Source organism: Rhododendron vialii, chromosome 4a (genome assembly GCF_030253575.1).
Source record: "Rhododendron vialii isolate Sample 1 chromosome 4a, ASM3025357v1".
Lineage (NCBI taxonomy): Eukaryota > Viridiplantae > Streptophyta > Magnoliopsida > Ericales > Ericaceae > Rhododendron > Rhododendron vialii.
Window position 1 is genome coordinate 41,307,084 of NC_080560.1, and position 15,723 is coordinate 41,322,806.

General features: G+C 39.0%; 1 protein-coding gene across 3 annotated transcripts; it reads left to right on the plus strand.

Annotated features, from left to right (window-relative positions):
- The first annotated feature begins 1,261 nt into the window (after positions 1-1,261).
- Positions 1,262-15,334, plus strand: LOC131322110 (cysteine-tryptophan domain-containing zinc finger protein 3-like). Of its 3 annotated transcripts, XR_009198697.1 has the most exons (12): positions 1,273-1,757; positions 2,711-2,783; positions 2,880-3,013; positions 3,115-3,600; positions 3,711-5,035; positions 5,268-5,707; positions 6,039-7,585; positions 7,695-7,852; positions 9,705-9,865; positions 11,363-11,517; positions 12,067-12,927; positions 14,973-15,334. XR_009198697.1 is itself a non-coding variant. In XM_058353261.1 (11 exons), exons 1-11 carry the CDS (start codon positions 1,668-1,670, stop codon positions 12,283-12,285), a joined length of 4,788 nt encoding a protein of 1,595 aa, XP_058209244.1. In that variant the 5' UTR covers positions 1,262-1,667; the 3' UTR covers positions 12,286-14,681. The 3 variants fall into 3 exon arrangements, 2 of the variants coding, with proteins under 2 accessions (XP_058209244.1, XP_058209245.1); XM_058353261.1 differs by lacking the exon at positions 14,973-15,334 and having other exon boundaries at positions 1,262-1,757; positions 12,067-14,681; XM_058353262.1 differs by lacking the exon at positions 12,067-12,927.
- Positions 15,335-15,723: the final 389 nt, after the last annotated feature.

Here is a 15,723-nt window from a genome sequence, read left to right on the forward strand (position 1 = left end):
GATCCCGTTTCAGTGGAACCCATCTGTATGTGAGAAGAGTGTGGTTGATATGCCTCTAGCATTTTTGTTTTTTTTAAAGTATAACTTTGCAATTTTTGGGCAAAATATGTTTTTTTTAATATTGCAAGACTTGTATGAAAGAACTAATAAGAACGTTATCCACACTCGGTAAATAACAAAGAAAGACCAAAAAAGAAAAAAGAAAAAAAGTTTACAGGTGGAGAGAATCAAACCGTCAAAAGCATCACGGAACTTATTCTGCGCCTAGATTAGCTCATTTAGTGGAACTATTTTGAATTTTATAACAACAATATATGTACTTTACAATAAAACACATCTTTCTTTTTTTTTAATAATCCATTTAACAGCCTTTAACAACTCGTGCAAAAAAATGGAAGGACTATTTGGTAATTTAATAAGGGCCAGAAAAAAAGATATTATTACTATTATTTATCATTATTTTGCACACTCAAAATGTATATCAAAATATTGAGTGTGTAATTGTTTTGTTGCCTTGAAATTAAATCCTTAAATTTCTTGTAGTTGGCCTAAAAGTACAAAGGGGAGACAAGAAAAGGAAAATAAACAAATACTACCACACAAGAGAGAAAAACACATAAACGAGTGAAAATACTTACATTTTGAGTGGATATATTCATAGCATGTGTTTTGTACATCAACTCCTTTTTTTTTTTTTATCAGCTGTAGATCAACTCCTTTTCAATCATTTTATAAAGAAATTTTTATTTGAAATGGTCTACTTACTCTGTTTTAAATGGAAAGATAACTTTTTCGCATTTAATAGCTTTAAAAACGTGTGCACCAAATTGATGAGTAATTTTGTAAAATAATTTAGTAAGGACAACAAAATAACTATGTCTTTTTCTTTTTTTTCAAAATTTTCCGAATTAAACCCTAGGGTTGGCCTAGTGCTATTGGTCTAATACCTAAGGGTTTACTTCATTATAACTTCTCAGATGTATATATATATTTTTTCAATAATTCTTGAGAACAGTCTCAACCCACGTGTAATAGGCATATGAAAAGGGCCGTAGAGATGATTAGCAGGCGTGGAAGCTGTCTCAGGATACATGCGTTACCTTTTTTTTTTTTTTTTTTTTTGTGGGTGTGTAAAGCATTTATTTTGTTCCCTTGATGGTACAATCACAAGAAAATTCCATATTTATTATACTTGGGCTGCAAGGGGGAAAAAGAGACAAGAAAAGGAAAATAAAACAAATATTCCTCCTTCCACAAGAGAGGAAAACAAAAAACAAAAAAAAAAAAAACACAGCTCCTCTTGTCTTCTGCTGTTCCTATATACACAAAACTATACTTACATATCAAACACCTCCAAAATCGTTACAATTCCATCGGTTCATCTGTCGATCAACTGCGTTTTTGGTGCAAAAGGGATTGAAATTCCTCGCTCTATAAGTTCGATTGTTGATAAAAAAAAAAAACCCTCTTGATTTGCAGATTCAATTCACTTTGTTCTGTATCTATTCATATTTTTTGTATTGATCATCGGAAGGTTTTATTTTTTTGGGTTTTTGTTTTGTTGAAGTTTTGTTGCTGTGGAAGTGGTATGTTGGACTTTAGGGAAAGTGGGTTGTTAGGGTTAGGGCTTTTGGGTTAGGGTTTTTGGGTGGTGGTGTTGGATTGAGATGGAAGATACTGAGGTTGAAGAAGGGGAGGCTTCTTGCTATTTCGAGGATGACTCAAACATTGACCCTGACATAGCTCTCTCTTACATTGTAAGAGTTTCATTCTATAATTAGGTTTTACTGTGTTTTATTGGTTAATCAGTTAGGGATTGAAGGATTTTTGTTGACTTCAGAGTTTGATTTGGACGGCAAAATTTGCTTCTGCAAATAACTGGTTTCGAGTTCTATCACATTGACTGTGAAGCTCCTGCATTCTAAGAGCTTTAATAGTTTTTTTTTTTGCTACAAGAAGGTTCAGTTTGTGCTGACTTGGTTAAGACCCATTGTTTCTCAAAGCTTTCGGCTTGTTTTGGCTTGTTACAGTGTCAAAAAGCCGTTATGTGGCAACATTGCTGCGAAGGTAAAAAGTGATTTTAAGAGACAAGTTTCTTGGGATGTTTTTTCTAAGGTTGCGTTGAATAATGGTTTTGGCAAAGGAAACGGTGTAGGGTTAGAGATGCTCCAATCAACCAGAAATTGAAGTTTTCTGTTGACTGGAAAACTTAATTGGACTGCACAATTCGATTCTGCGAATAAGTGGTTTTAAGGTCCATTAGTCGTCAGTTTTTTAGGCAACTACTTGACTTGAGAAGCATATAAGCATCTCTGAACAGGCTTTAGGATGGCATCCTAGCAGTTGATATGAACTTAGTTCAGCTAGTGAAAGGAAAAACAGAAGTAAGAATCTGGTAAAAAATTCAAATCGGCGTAATTATTTTATTTGAAAACACATACAAAACTAATAACATGTGCCAATTTGTGTTACTAGAATATGGAAGGAATTTGGAAAGGTAGGAAAATCAATGGTTGTTGCAATCCTGCCGCAAAGTAATTAAGTTTATCATTGTTATCTTGATTCTAGTTCATTTATTTTTGGTTTGGTTGGGATGATAGGTTCTAACCAAATGTGCTTGTCACAGACCAAATTCCGGTTTGAGTTACTAGCTTGTTTTTTCGCCAGCAAGCTTTTTTGTGTCTTAATACTTGCTTTCTGTTCACTGAAGGATGAGAAGCTTCAGAATGTGTTGGGCCACTTTCAGAAGGACTTTGAAGGCGGGGTTTCTGCAGAGAATTTGGGTAAGTCACCCCTAATGAAACTTTTAATATCATGAAGAGAAGAATAACTTCCTTCCTGTTCTACAATATGATGGATTGGATTACTCATCTTGGTAGGGGCAAAATTTGGTGGGTATGGTTCATTTTTACCCACTTATCAGCGTTCTCCTTCAGTACGGCCTCAGCCAAAGACTCCACAGAGAGTTCAGAATTTCAGCTCACCAAAATCGCCTTATGTTTTGCCCGTGGAGGTATACAGAAAAGTACCCTTATTGGTTTTTTGAATTTGTAGGAAAAATAAACATTGGAAATTCAAGTTTAAAAATGCAGTGTGGGTTGTGTTACCATACAGGGTGGTCCCCACAATTCTACAGCTCCCTCAGATGCAGCCCCGTCTCTCAGGATTGGCACTGCTACCTGCGGTTTGCCCTCATTGCATGATGCAAGGGCCCTGCCAGTGTATGTTTCAACCAAACAAGATTCATGCTTGGCTTCTGTTCAAGTTAATGAAAAGTTCCCCTTGAAACTTGAATGTGTTTCAAATAAGCCAGCCAAACAAGATTCATGCTTGTCTTCTGGTCAAGTAACTGAAAAGCTCCCCATGAGACATGAACCTGTTTCAAATAAGCCAGTTAATCCAACTGAACACAGAACATTGAAGGTTCGAATCAAAGTTGGTTCTGATAACAAAGCTAGGAAAAATGCTGCAATTTATAGTGGCCTTGGGCTTATTTCTCCATCTTCCTCCATGGGGAACAGCCCTAGCCTCGAGGAGAGTGGTGGAATGCCATCTGAATGTCAAGTGTCACTGGAAGAATCTCCCGACAACATACTTGGGGTAAATAGTGGTTTTTTATTTGCGCATTTTACTGTGGATATTTTCATTAATGGATAACTTCCTGGTACATGATTAATTTTGTTGTTTTATCTTTATATGTCATGGAACAGATTATGACATCTTTTCCAGTCCCTGGTGGCTTGCCGCTGTCACCGCTTCACGAGAGTTTGCTTTGCTTGGAAAGAAAGGAAAAAAATTCACGAGGCATTGATCTTGTTCCTGCCATCAAGTGTGGTGAAGAGCATCCTGCTGTGTTGGCAAATGATTCATCTTCTTCAATGGAGAATAAGAAAGTGCCAAAAGAGAAGAAAACAAAGATACAGGAGAAGACTCACAAGCTGGTAGTATTGAAGCGAGAAGTCGGTACGAATTTTGACGATAACGGATCCACCCTTGTGAAACGGGAAGTAGCGAGAAATGTGGAACTTGAGACCTTGGGCTGGAAACAGGGTTTCTCTAATGACACAAAGCTCAAGCCGCTATCCAATTATGAATGTCATGTGTTGGAGGTCGACATGGATGGGATAGAAGACAGATCACCCATTGACTTAGTTAGGAACGAGTGTTTCCAATCAATATCTGACCGAGAGGGTGGAAAATATGAGAAGGCAAAAGCTAGGAGTAGTTCTATTGAGAAGATTTGTGAAAGCAGGTTAAAAAGTACCCTTATGGATATTTCAACTGATGTTACAAAAAATGACCTGAGCAGAAGTGACAAAGTTTCTGCCCCATTGAAAGCTGATTCTGATGTTTCTATGAGCAAGAGAGACCCTAATATTGGGGCGGCAGACAAGTCAGCACAGAAGGTTGGTCAGACAGCTGCAAACTATGTAGAGGATGAAATTAGAATGCCAAATGGTGTTGGAAAAGCTTCATTTGGGGGAAAAAATAAGTCAAGGGAAAAAAAAAGTAGTGGTAAGCAGGGTTTGGAAGTAGATGGAAGCTTGATGGTTGAAGTGCATGAAGTGCCAAAAGACAACAAGAAAGCCGGTAAAATGCACAAGTCAAAGTTACAGAAAGACATTCAAAAAACCCGTGATGACTCTAAGGATGTCCTGCACGAAACACGAGTAGAACAGATGAACAACGAAATAGATTCACTGGAGAGGCCTTTCGTTGATAGGACAAAGGACTCTAATCTTCAGGCTGTTGGGAGAAAACATTATGCATCATTGGAGAAACCAAAGGAGGTATTATGTACCACTAAAACAGTTGATAACTTGACATCTGAAACTATTTTGAACGACGCTGCAAATGACGGACGCCCTTCTGCCGAAGGTGTTACTTCTGAGATGGAACACACTTCAGTTGATCCCATGGTAATAGAAGAAGATTGGGTATGTTGTGACCTTTGTCAAAAGTGGCGCCTTCTTCCATATGGTACTAAGCCTGATCAACTCCCTGAGAAGTGGTTGTGTAGCATGCTTAACTGGCTGTAAGTTATTTTTTCTAGCAGTTTAGTATTAGCATGACAAACTATGTAATCTGGTTGAGCAGATTTATGTGTTTTGCATGGTTTTGTCTATATTATTTATGTTTTCTAGCAATCCTCTAGTTTGTGCAACGTGCATAGGCAGGCAAACTGTCTTTAATTGTTCAAACATGCACATGCAAGATGAATAGCCTTAATGCCCTTACATTGCACTTATTATAGAAGTTCTTCGTAGGCATGGAATGAACCACTGTGATTTCAGTGAGGAAGAGACTACAAATGCTCTCAATGCATTATACCAACTTCCACTTCCCCAGAGCCAAAATCACCTTCAGAATCATGTTGCTGGAACTGCAGCTGGAGCAGCTGATGCCTTTCATTTTGACCAGAGCCATCCAAATCTCAGTTCCCATGCCATGCCTAATCCAAGAAAGAAGAAACAGAAATCCAAAGGAACACCTCATGCAGCTACTAATGGTGGCACAGTTCAGATTTCAGGCTCTACAAACAACATCCGACAGGAGGTGGTAAAAAGAAGAAGTTTAAATGACATGCAACAGCCTATTTTGGAGTCCAAATTGATGAGCAACTCTAATGTTGAGCATTTGAGCAAGTCTGGCAACTTCCCCATGGACAAAATTATCCATAAACAAAAAGAGAAGCATGCCGTTAGCAGTATGTGCGGGCTAACCTTCTTTTTTATTTGAACATGCTCTTTTTTCTACATTTACGATTGTCCTTCTGTTTTGTTTTCACAGGCCTATAAAATTTTTTACGTGTAAATAGAATAGATGGTGGTGGTGTGGTGATGAATTTTTTCAAATCACATTTTTTTTTTTAAATGATTACCTATTCTCTTTTCATCTTCTTCTTCTCTTCTTTCTCTTATCTGTTTCTCACCTTCTCTGCTTAGTGCTTACCCATCTATTCTCCCTCTACTGCTTATCTGCTGGTATTCTCCTTTATTTCTTTAATGCGATTTTCTGATGGAACATATTTTATACAGGGGATTCCAAGCTAGATAAGCTGATAAACAAGAGAGAAGCTGACCCTTATGGGTATGAGGCTACAAAGAAAATTAAGGCTGATGTTGCATTTGGTAATGATAAGTCCTCGACTATAGCACACAATGGGAACATAGACAAAATAGGTCTTGGTTTGCCTAGTAAGGCAGCTGTTAAGAGAATTGGGAAGCACGATGAAAAAGGTAGCTCCAAGGATGTAAAATCTGGTTGGAATGGAAAAGTTCGAATTTCTGCAAAGAAACTTGGAGACCACGCTTCAGCATCACTGCAAACTGGATCCTTGGATATGGAAACAAATGACGAAAGAAGAATAGCTCCGAAGAAGAGGAAATTGAAGGATTGGCAGGAAAATCAGAATTATGACGTGACTCCACGAAACAATGGGAATCATGTCCCTGAGAGCAAGGTCTTTCTAAAGGAGTCTAGTGATTGTGAATTGAGGAAGGGAAAGAAATGTAGGGTGTCTGGGACAGAGGGGAAGGAGTCCAGCACAAGTAAGGGTGATGCTAGATCAAACACCAAAAATAAGGTGGCCAAAACCCTCTTGTCAAGTAATAAAGAAAATCCCGTTCAAGGCAGGGAAGAAGTTAAAAATATTGAGAAGGATCAACTGCCAAGGATATACAGAATAAAGGTTGCATCTAATAAGCCAGTCTCTGATGAAATGGATCCATTAAAAAGGGATTTGGGATCTGAACAACTATCAAGGACGGCCACTTCGAGCTCTTCAAAGGTTTCAGATTCCCGTAAAAGTAGGACCCACTTTCCAGATGTGAGAGGCTCACCTGTAGAATCAGTTTCCTCATCTCCCATGCGTATGTCCAGCATAGCATTTGCAAGAAAGGGCATTTTAGGGAATGATGCTGTGAGGAGTGGTGATTTTCCTGAGATGGATAGCCCTAGGAAGTCCTTTGATGGGGAAGCTAATGTCGAGAGCGATCGATCTGGGACTGCAAGGAGGGGAAAAGTCTCTGGTGTCTTTCATTCGGAGTCTCTTGGATTTCCCGTGCTAGATTTTCGGGAAAACAATGCTTGTCAAGACTTTGGTGAAAAGTGTAAATCAAGTGTCGAACATCCTCCTGAATTTCAAAGGGTTAAGGTGAAGGTATGCGATCCACCAAGGGAGATGGAAGCATTGAATCTGAAACACGATCTGAAGGATGAGGTAGAGACTGGCACACAGAATCTTGCCTTGCTCCATGAAGGATCGAGTGATTTAGATAGGCTTAAACCGGTAAAAGATGAGAGAAGTGGTATGAGGGGTTCTGATGGTGAAGATGCAAAGAGAAGTGATCCAGCCCTACTGAAGTTAAGGGGCGGGAATTTGCAAGTATTCCCACCTCATGCTCGCAAACAAGGAAATGCTTTCGATGTAGTTCCAGTTGGTAATTCTTCTAATGACGACTTACTGAATCGGTGTGTATTTAAGGATGTCCTAAGTCCTGTTAGAAAGGATGGCTCTAGTCATCTTGCTAGTAATGCCTTGAAAGAAGCTGAAGATCTCAGATGCGTTGCTGATCGTTTGAAGGTTCTTCAAGATTGCTCTTTATCTCACATATTCTTCTTATAGAATATTGATGTGCTGGCTTCTAGTTTCTTATCCTCTTCTCTTCATATGAATTTATCTTCTTTCGCAGGACTCTGAGTTTGGTTTCGAATGTAATGAGGCATACTTCCAAGCTGCCTTGAAGTTTCTTTATGGTGCTTCACTTCTAGAAACCTGCAATGGTGATATTAGTAAACATGCGGAGATGTCTCCTATGCAAATCTACAGCAGATGTGCCAAATACTGCGGGTAAGTGATGCTTTGATTCTGCCTTAGGAGGATCTCTTTTTTATTTGGCTCAATTTGTACTTTTGTTGGTAAAATGCTTAATAATATGATTCTCGGAAGAAGTTGCAAAAAAATATCAGAGGCATTTTCTTAGCCAGCTAAAGAATTTTCTTTTTATCTTATTTTACTCTATGTATTTAGACTTCTTCTATACTCTTCAATTGTTCTTTCCTTGTTTTTGGTAGGGGGGTGTGGGGGTGGGGAATTGTGAGGGCAATTGCATCCTCTGAGAAACCCTTGATATGTATTTGGTGTACCTCTCTGTGAGGTTTATGGCACACAATATTTTTGGTTCTCCAAAGCACTCTGGCTTATATGTTGTTGTATTACAACTTACAAGCACTATGAACTTAGCAATTAGTTTTTACTCTGGCTTATATGTTCTTTGTCAATTCTTTTAGTTTGCTGCAATAATTGCACCCTTGGTATCGACAAATCTGTGTATGCAATTCGTTGATGTCGAAAGTACTGATCAATTCTTCATAATATCGGATTACTCCTTTGCGTTTTGTAAAATTTTAATGTACTGTGCATTCTGCATCTCAATTCTCAACAAATTGCACTAGCTATTGATATTAGTTGGGTTCTTTTTTTTTCTTTTTTCTTTTGAGGGGGGTACAAAACAGTTATTGACAATAGTTGCTAGTTTGGCAATGAGTTCTTGTGAAAATACACTAATTCCCAAGTCCCAACTAATATGGGACACATAAAATCCCATGTGGATAAACCTTGCAAGGCTGAAAACTAAGGGATGATCAATAGTTTTACATAATTTAAATTGCGTGGGTTAAAAAACCCGCCGCAAGGAGCAGAGTATGTGAATGAGTTGTCGAACACGCGTTGAAGATTGTCAATGTTGGCTCACCATCTTCTTAGTGTTAAGTTACCAGTCGTCCCAAAAGTTTTAGCCGTTCGGAAATGGGCCCAACTATGTATATAAAGCTATTCATACTTACGAAAAAAAAAGTGTGTAAAGCTATACACCCTCCGTCACGTGCAACTCCGTCTTGCACGTGGAGATGCAAGTATCAATAGGTAGAAAGAAACAGAAAGCGAAAGTGAGAAGCAGAATGCAAACAGAGAACGAATGTGAATGGAGAGACTTGAACTCTAATCCTCTCCCAACCTCCTTGTTGAGTTACTAGTTGTTCTGTTAGGAAACGAGCCCAACAATGTAGATCAAGCTATTCAACACTTAGAAATGTCCCTGGTTCTTATGTATACAACACCATCGTAACATAACCGTAACTTTACACAACTCTGTCTTGTGGGATGGGGTGGAATGAAGGATGTGAAGGGGAACAAAGGTGCTCCAAGTGCGGGATCTCTCTTCCCTCACAAACCCTCCATGCGCCACTCCTCCCCTCATGCTTCCTTCCCTTCACTGCATAACCTGCTCTTTTCTCTTCTAGTCTGACGTTCTAACCTTTGTGTTTTCTAATGGTCAATATTGGTTGTTGCCATTCAATCCTAGGTTAGTTTTTTCAGCCTCCTCTAACAGGATATTTGAATTCCTAGGTTTTGCGGGAAAAGTGGGTATGTGATAGTGTTTTATTTACTTATGGTTTACAGTGGTGCTCTCAATATTGTATTGTTTGTACCAATCAAAACGAGAAAAAAATCATCTCACCAGTACGAGTAATTCACATTTCTCTGAACCATCATTGTTACTTTGCCTGCTTGAAATTCAAAATATCTAGTTCAAATGTACAGTTTATTTCCCTACTCAAAACCAAATATATTTTTGTTAATGGGATTTTGTGGGATCTTACCTTTTTATTTGCCTTAATGTTGAACTTGTTTATACTTGCAGAGACTGTGCCCATGAATATGAGAAGCGCAAAGAAATGGCCGCAGCTGCATTGGCCTATAAATGCATGGAGGTAGCGTACATGAGGATAGTTTATTGCAAAAATTCAAGTACAAACAGGGATCGGCAGGATTTGCAAACAAGTTTACAAATGGTTCCTCAAGGTATAAATGAAGTTGCAGAATGTTTTTGGCATACCTGAAACACTTAGTCTTCTTTTGAAGTGGCCTATTCCCTAACCGTCTTCCTCTGTACATTGAATATTTACGTTTGGTCTTTCTGTGGTTCAAGTACAAAGCAATACATCGTTCACTTCCATTTGTAACTTGTTTAGTTGGTATTATTGGAGATTCTTTTGGTGTTTGATTCCCAAACAGAAATGGAATCATCTCATCTTTTTGCGTACTGAAATGCATTCATTTGTTTTCCTACGATTGGAAACAGCTGTTTCCTTTTACTCAAGGAAGCAGTTTCTTTTACGATTTCTGTTGCCACTTCAGGAATTCTGATCACAAACTATTTTACACTAGTTTGTCTTTGATCGAATCTATGAAACATTAGAAATAAAGGGTTTATGTCGATATAAAATTCTGCACGTGGCCCAAGGTCTTTACTTCTTTATTAGTTCGTTACAGAATCAAGTAACATAGCAAGTTACAGTCCGACTGCGCACTGAGTAAATATTGATCACGATTTAGTGATCCATTAGTCCTGAAAAGGGCACTTATCTAAAGCCTGATCCTGCGTGGACGATATTTCTTGAACTTTATTCACATAACATACATGCAAGTGTAGAGTAATTACTTGGACAAATGCATGTCGGAGCCCTTCCACCAATCAGGAGAAAAGTGAGTATTAGCAAAAGAGCAAGCGGAAGTGTAGCATTGTCGAAGATTATGCCTTTCTCCAAGCTTATTCTCTTCTGTCTGTTACCATGGGCGATTCAGCTCTTGCTTAACAAGTAAAACAACTTACAATATTTTGGAGTCTGGAAATTTAAATGATGTGGGCCATTTTATCTGGTTGCATAGAAATTTGAGGTAATGTTTGGTGATTAATTGAATTCTTACTTGTGTTACAATACTCTGTTTTTAGCTTTTTGGGTGAATGTGATAATTTGAACTCCGTTTATCTCTTTCTCCTGTACTTTGCATGATTTGAGGAGAAAATATAGATGTTCTTTTTGATTGTCTTAATCTTGGAAGAATAAGGTGCAAGTAGCATTGCGAGTCCGTATGAAGGACTTATTAAAGTTATTTGCTGTCTTACTAGTTTTTTTTTTTATTGGCAAACGTCTTCTAGTTCTTATTTTGTATTTCATGTGAACATATTTTTTTTGAAAGGCATTTCATGTGAACATATAATCTGGTTTTACGGTACAACTTGGAGACTTTGTGGAATGTGGATCTTTATGTAACTTTACAAAAGACTTTCTAGGCACATCTATTGGCATGTAATTATTCCTTCTTTAACTTTATTCTTCCCCGTATGGTCTCTGGGTAAACAAGCGTTATGCCTTGCTACCCCCTCCCTTTTACCTCCATGTGAGGAACGAGGACAAGTACTAATTATTTGTGCTTTGGATGTGACTTTGATGTTTAATGGAAACGATGTGGGTGAATAATGTTCTCAAATATGTAACTTTTTCATCATTTGCTTAGGTGAATCTCCATCATCTTCTGTATCGGATGTTGACAACTTGAACAATCAAGCAATGGTGGATAAGACTGCTATTTCCAAAGGCCTTGTTCCTCATGCTGGAAACCATGTTATTGTTGCTCACAACCAGCACAACTTTCTTCGATTGCTTGACTTTGTAAGTAGATTAGTATACAATAAAGGCCTCATTTATTGGCGCTTTTTGAAAATGGAGAATCCTTACTTGCCTGGCATAATTATATGTGCTCTCAGATGTTTGTCATTCTGACTGAATTTATCATAGCATTCCATGTTGCTAGAAGGTTTTTTGACTAAGGGAAGTAATTAAATATGAGGACATATAGACTTGGGTTTTGATGACTTCCTCGTTTGTATGTACCAAAACTGCATTCTGGCTTCAGATGTGCTAGAAGCCTAGAACTCACAGCATGTACTGCCTCAATGATGTTTTTGAAAACTCGGATTTGGCCACGTACTTAGATTCTCAAGATAAATTTTGAGCATGTAGAGTGGACTGGTTGTTTCGTTTATGTTTACTGATGATCCTTTGTAGTAAGTAATAGGATAGGTGGTCTTACCGTGAGAAAATTTGAGCCAAAATCGGTTTTGTTGTGCCATAATGTGCCCGATCTCTTCCCTGCAACCATGTTTTTTCATGGGATATGACACGTGAGAATGAACATTTCAGCATTTGATCGTTTTGCAGACAAAGGATGTAAATTCTGCAATGGAGGCCTCCAGGAAATGCCAGACTGCTTTTGCAGCTGCTAATGGAATCCTGGAAGAGGCTCAGAATAAGGAGGGCATTATTTCTGTTAAGAGGGTCATTGACTTCAGCTTCCAAGATATAGAGGAACTAATTCGTTTGGTACGGCATGCAATCGGAGCCATCAGCTGTCAAGGTTTAGGTGGCAGTAAAGATTAAGTGAACCTTGTACATGGCATGTGCTTCTTTGTTCTATTTCCTCTTTGAGCTTGCATGAGAATAAGGGGAAAAGGACGGTCAAATTGGCTTGGATCATGTGAAGGGACAGGACAATAACAGCTTATTACCTTTCTGTACATGTGTACAAAAAGAGATTGATTTGCAATTTTTGTAACGTACTAGTAGATTTTGCATCCTGTTTTTGAAATGAGCATAATGTGCTCACCCTTGCATTGAGGGTTGGGTAAGAGAGCATATTTACGGTTTAGTTATTCGGCGAGAAGATTTGGAGGCTGTGAGAGTGCAGTTTCAAATTTTATATAGGTTCCATCACTTAGAAGCTAGAGAAATATAGTACTACAGAGATTAAGCATCTATAGTTAACATATATGAGGTGATTTGAGTTCAAATATAGATATGACTTGTCCGTTCAAATGAAGGACTTCATGTTTAGGTACCATATGTTTTGGCTTTTTATTAATGGAAATAAAATCCAAGTCTGTGGAGGAGGTTCTCCTGCATTTATTTCTAACATTATCGTGCTGTGCTTCCTCATTTGTCTTTAAATTAGTTTGATGCCCTGCAGCTCCTTCGCCTGCAAAACGATTTAAATTAGAGCTTTGTCAGATGTTGCAATATCTGGTACGTATTGTTATTATGTTATCTGGAGGAATACCAATTTGTTATTATTCCGGAGGGATAACCAATTTCTGCAACGCATTATTTTCTTATATTAGTAGATAGAGAGGATACCAATTTTCTGTTCTTAATTTACCATTCTTAATTTTGTTAATTTCTGTGCAGGTTGATCAACATATCTTCTTTTTTCTTTTGGTTGAAAGCTTGGATTACCACGATGTCAGACTTGTTCCCTTAAAGAAAGTTACAGCAAGAACTATCAAATGTTCAGTTCAGCATTGACTGATAATAGGAAATTTGGGCTCAAGCTGAATTAATTTCTTTGTCTGTGGTTGACAGAGTTTTTGCCCTATACATTTGGGGCCCGTTTTTTTGTCCGGGTTTGGGAATGGACAATAAATCCAAGGGCACCATATGTCCTAGGTTTGGTTGAAATTTTGGCAGTTCGGATTTCATATTCGAAATCCCACAAAAAACATGCTGTGTACAATTCACGGGGGATGTGGTACTATTAATTTGATCACTCTTAGTCCGATCACCGATGGGATTGCTTAGTCTTTGGGGATGAATGTTCCCTCACTATTTGTCCACTCAAACAAGCATGTCCTTTAGGAATTTAATTGTGTTGTGCTTTTTGTTTGTATGTTAGATTGAGTACCTAAGGGTAGTCTAGGAAGATCAACAAGTTCTTGAAGACTCGGGGTTGCTGAAGGCGGAGGAAGAGAGAATCCAAGGCAATTTTCTGTATCAGTGGTAAGGGGGTGAGTAGATCTGGTATGAACAACCACTTATGATGGCTTGGGTGTCTTCTATACAAGGGGAGGGTTTCTCTAAGGGACTTATGGCTGAAGGACGTGTGGAGGCTTTTGGATGGCTGCCAACCCGAGGGTCAACGAGTATGGTCTGAGTAACCGACCTATGACAGCCAAGTGTCATAGGTCAAGGGTTGGTGGGTTGGAGTCGGCACATCAAGGGGATACTCGGAGGATTATGAGAGGGTGGACATAAAGGGGTTATAGCCATGTGAGGTCTAGATCCTAGGTCTGAGGGTTCAGTGTGCAGAGGTCAGTGATATGTGGGACTTAATTTTCATGTGGACATTCTAATTTTCATGTGATATGTGGGACTTCATATCATGCGACCTCGTGAGTCTTATGAATGTCAGGTTGTAGGTGATGTCTGGTCCTTCAGTCTTATGTTTCAGAGGGTTGGTATGATACGGATTCTAATAAAGTTGACATCTCAGTCAGCGAATCTCTCTCCTTCTAAGACCGCTGTGAAGGTAAACTCCTGAAGACAATCCCTTGGGTTCAAACCCCCATGCCACATTTCTTCTTCGGTCTCGAGTGACCTGAGCCCTGCCTCAGCTCAAGTGTAGGCTTCCGACCTCAGGGCTGGTCGTCCTTCAGAGAAGCCCTTGGGGCTTGTCCTTCAGCTATGATGACCCTTGCTCCTGAGGTCTCCTTTCTCCTTCGGCCCTTGAGGTCCGGGCCACGTACCCACGTTGTTCATATTTGATTAGTTTCACTCCCCAGCATCAGTTCTGGAATGCAGCCCTGAATCAGTTTCGAGGTTGTATCAGCGCATCGAGAAACTTCTGCAGCTCATTCTTCGTGTCCCGCTTGGACTGCCCCATACTTGACAGATAACTTTGTTGAACATGGTTGAATCTTGTCAGTGCAACCAGGCTGTTGTCTTGATTTGTCTGAGCCACAGTTTTGAGCTGCCAAGGTTATAATCTATTTATCAGTTGGTTTTATCTATGTATCTGCTTTGGTTTGTTTTGGGAGTGTCGTTCATGCGAGTGTCCCTTCTGTGGATCGAAAGTCAGTTGTATTTCTTACGCGTTTATCTCTTCTTTTTCTCAGTTCACAAATATTACATGTTTGAAATAGTTCTTGATGGACACATCGTCAATTCTTTTAAGTGGTCAAATTCGTCATTGCTTACGTACATGTTTTCTCGCTCCGTTTCTGAGTGGCTGTTTCTTTCACAGAATAGTTTCCGAGTATTACACACCACCACTGATACTGTTAAAATCATTTCAGGAGCAAATTTGATCCCGTATCTGCATGTTGGGAGCTGAAGGCTAGGGTGTGGATGACAGAAGCTGTGTTTTTTTTTGGATTTTGCTGCCTGTCTATTCAGAGAGAGAGAGAGAGAGAGAAAATGGGTGTCTACTTCTGGAATATTCTGCTCTTTTAAGTGCAGTCCTGTGTGTATGTCTTGTTTCTTTTGCTAGAGTGTAATTGGTTTAATAACTGGTCTTTGGTTTGGTCTCTAGTGTCTGTGTGTCCTAGTATTGAGTCTTGTCTGTATTTTTTTATTTTTGGTCCTGTTCATGAAGTGAACTCTGATGTACCTTTCTCTTGTATGTGAATGCAGTTCTGACTTTAAGCCAAAAGAAAAAGGTGAAACAAATGGGTGCTCTTCTATATTGTTGAGTTGTGTTATTAAAACACTATCCTTCTTGTTGCCTCAAAATCTGACAGTACTAAAGTAGGGGTGCAAACGAGCTGTGAGTCGAGTTTGGTGGGGTTTGAACTCGGCTCATTTGTAAATGAACCAAGCTCCTAACGAGCCGAGCCTTGTTAAGTTACTTTACGAGCCTCAGTAAATGTGCCGAGCTTTTTTAGCATAGCCAAGCTATAGAGTGTGAAGCTTGGCTCGTTTACTACACGAGCTTAAAATTCGAGCTCGAGCTGCTCTGCTTCGTTTGCAGCCTAATGTTACTAAGAATATTCGTCAGCTTGTGTTTATACTAAGAATATTCGTCAGCTTGTGTTTATATCACCAGCT

Excerpts from the sequence above, each read along its gene's own strand:
- LOC131322110 (XM_058353261.1), top strand. The coding sequence starts at position 1,668 with ATGGAAGATACTGAGGTTGAAGAAGGGGAGGCTTCTTGCTATTTCGAG. Across the intron at positions 1,758-2,710 it reads ACATAGCTCTCTCTTACATT|GATGAGAAGCTTCAGAATGT; the intron begins GTAAGAGTTTCA and ends TGTTCACTGAAG. Across the intron at positions 3,014-3,114 it reads CTTATGTTTTGCCCGTGGAG|GGTGGTCCCCACAATTCTAC; the intron begins GTATACAGAAAA and ends GTTACCATACAG.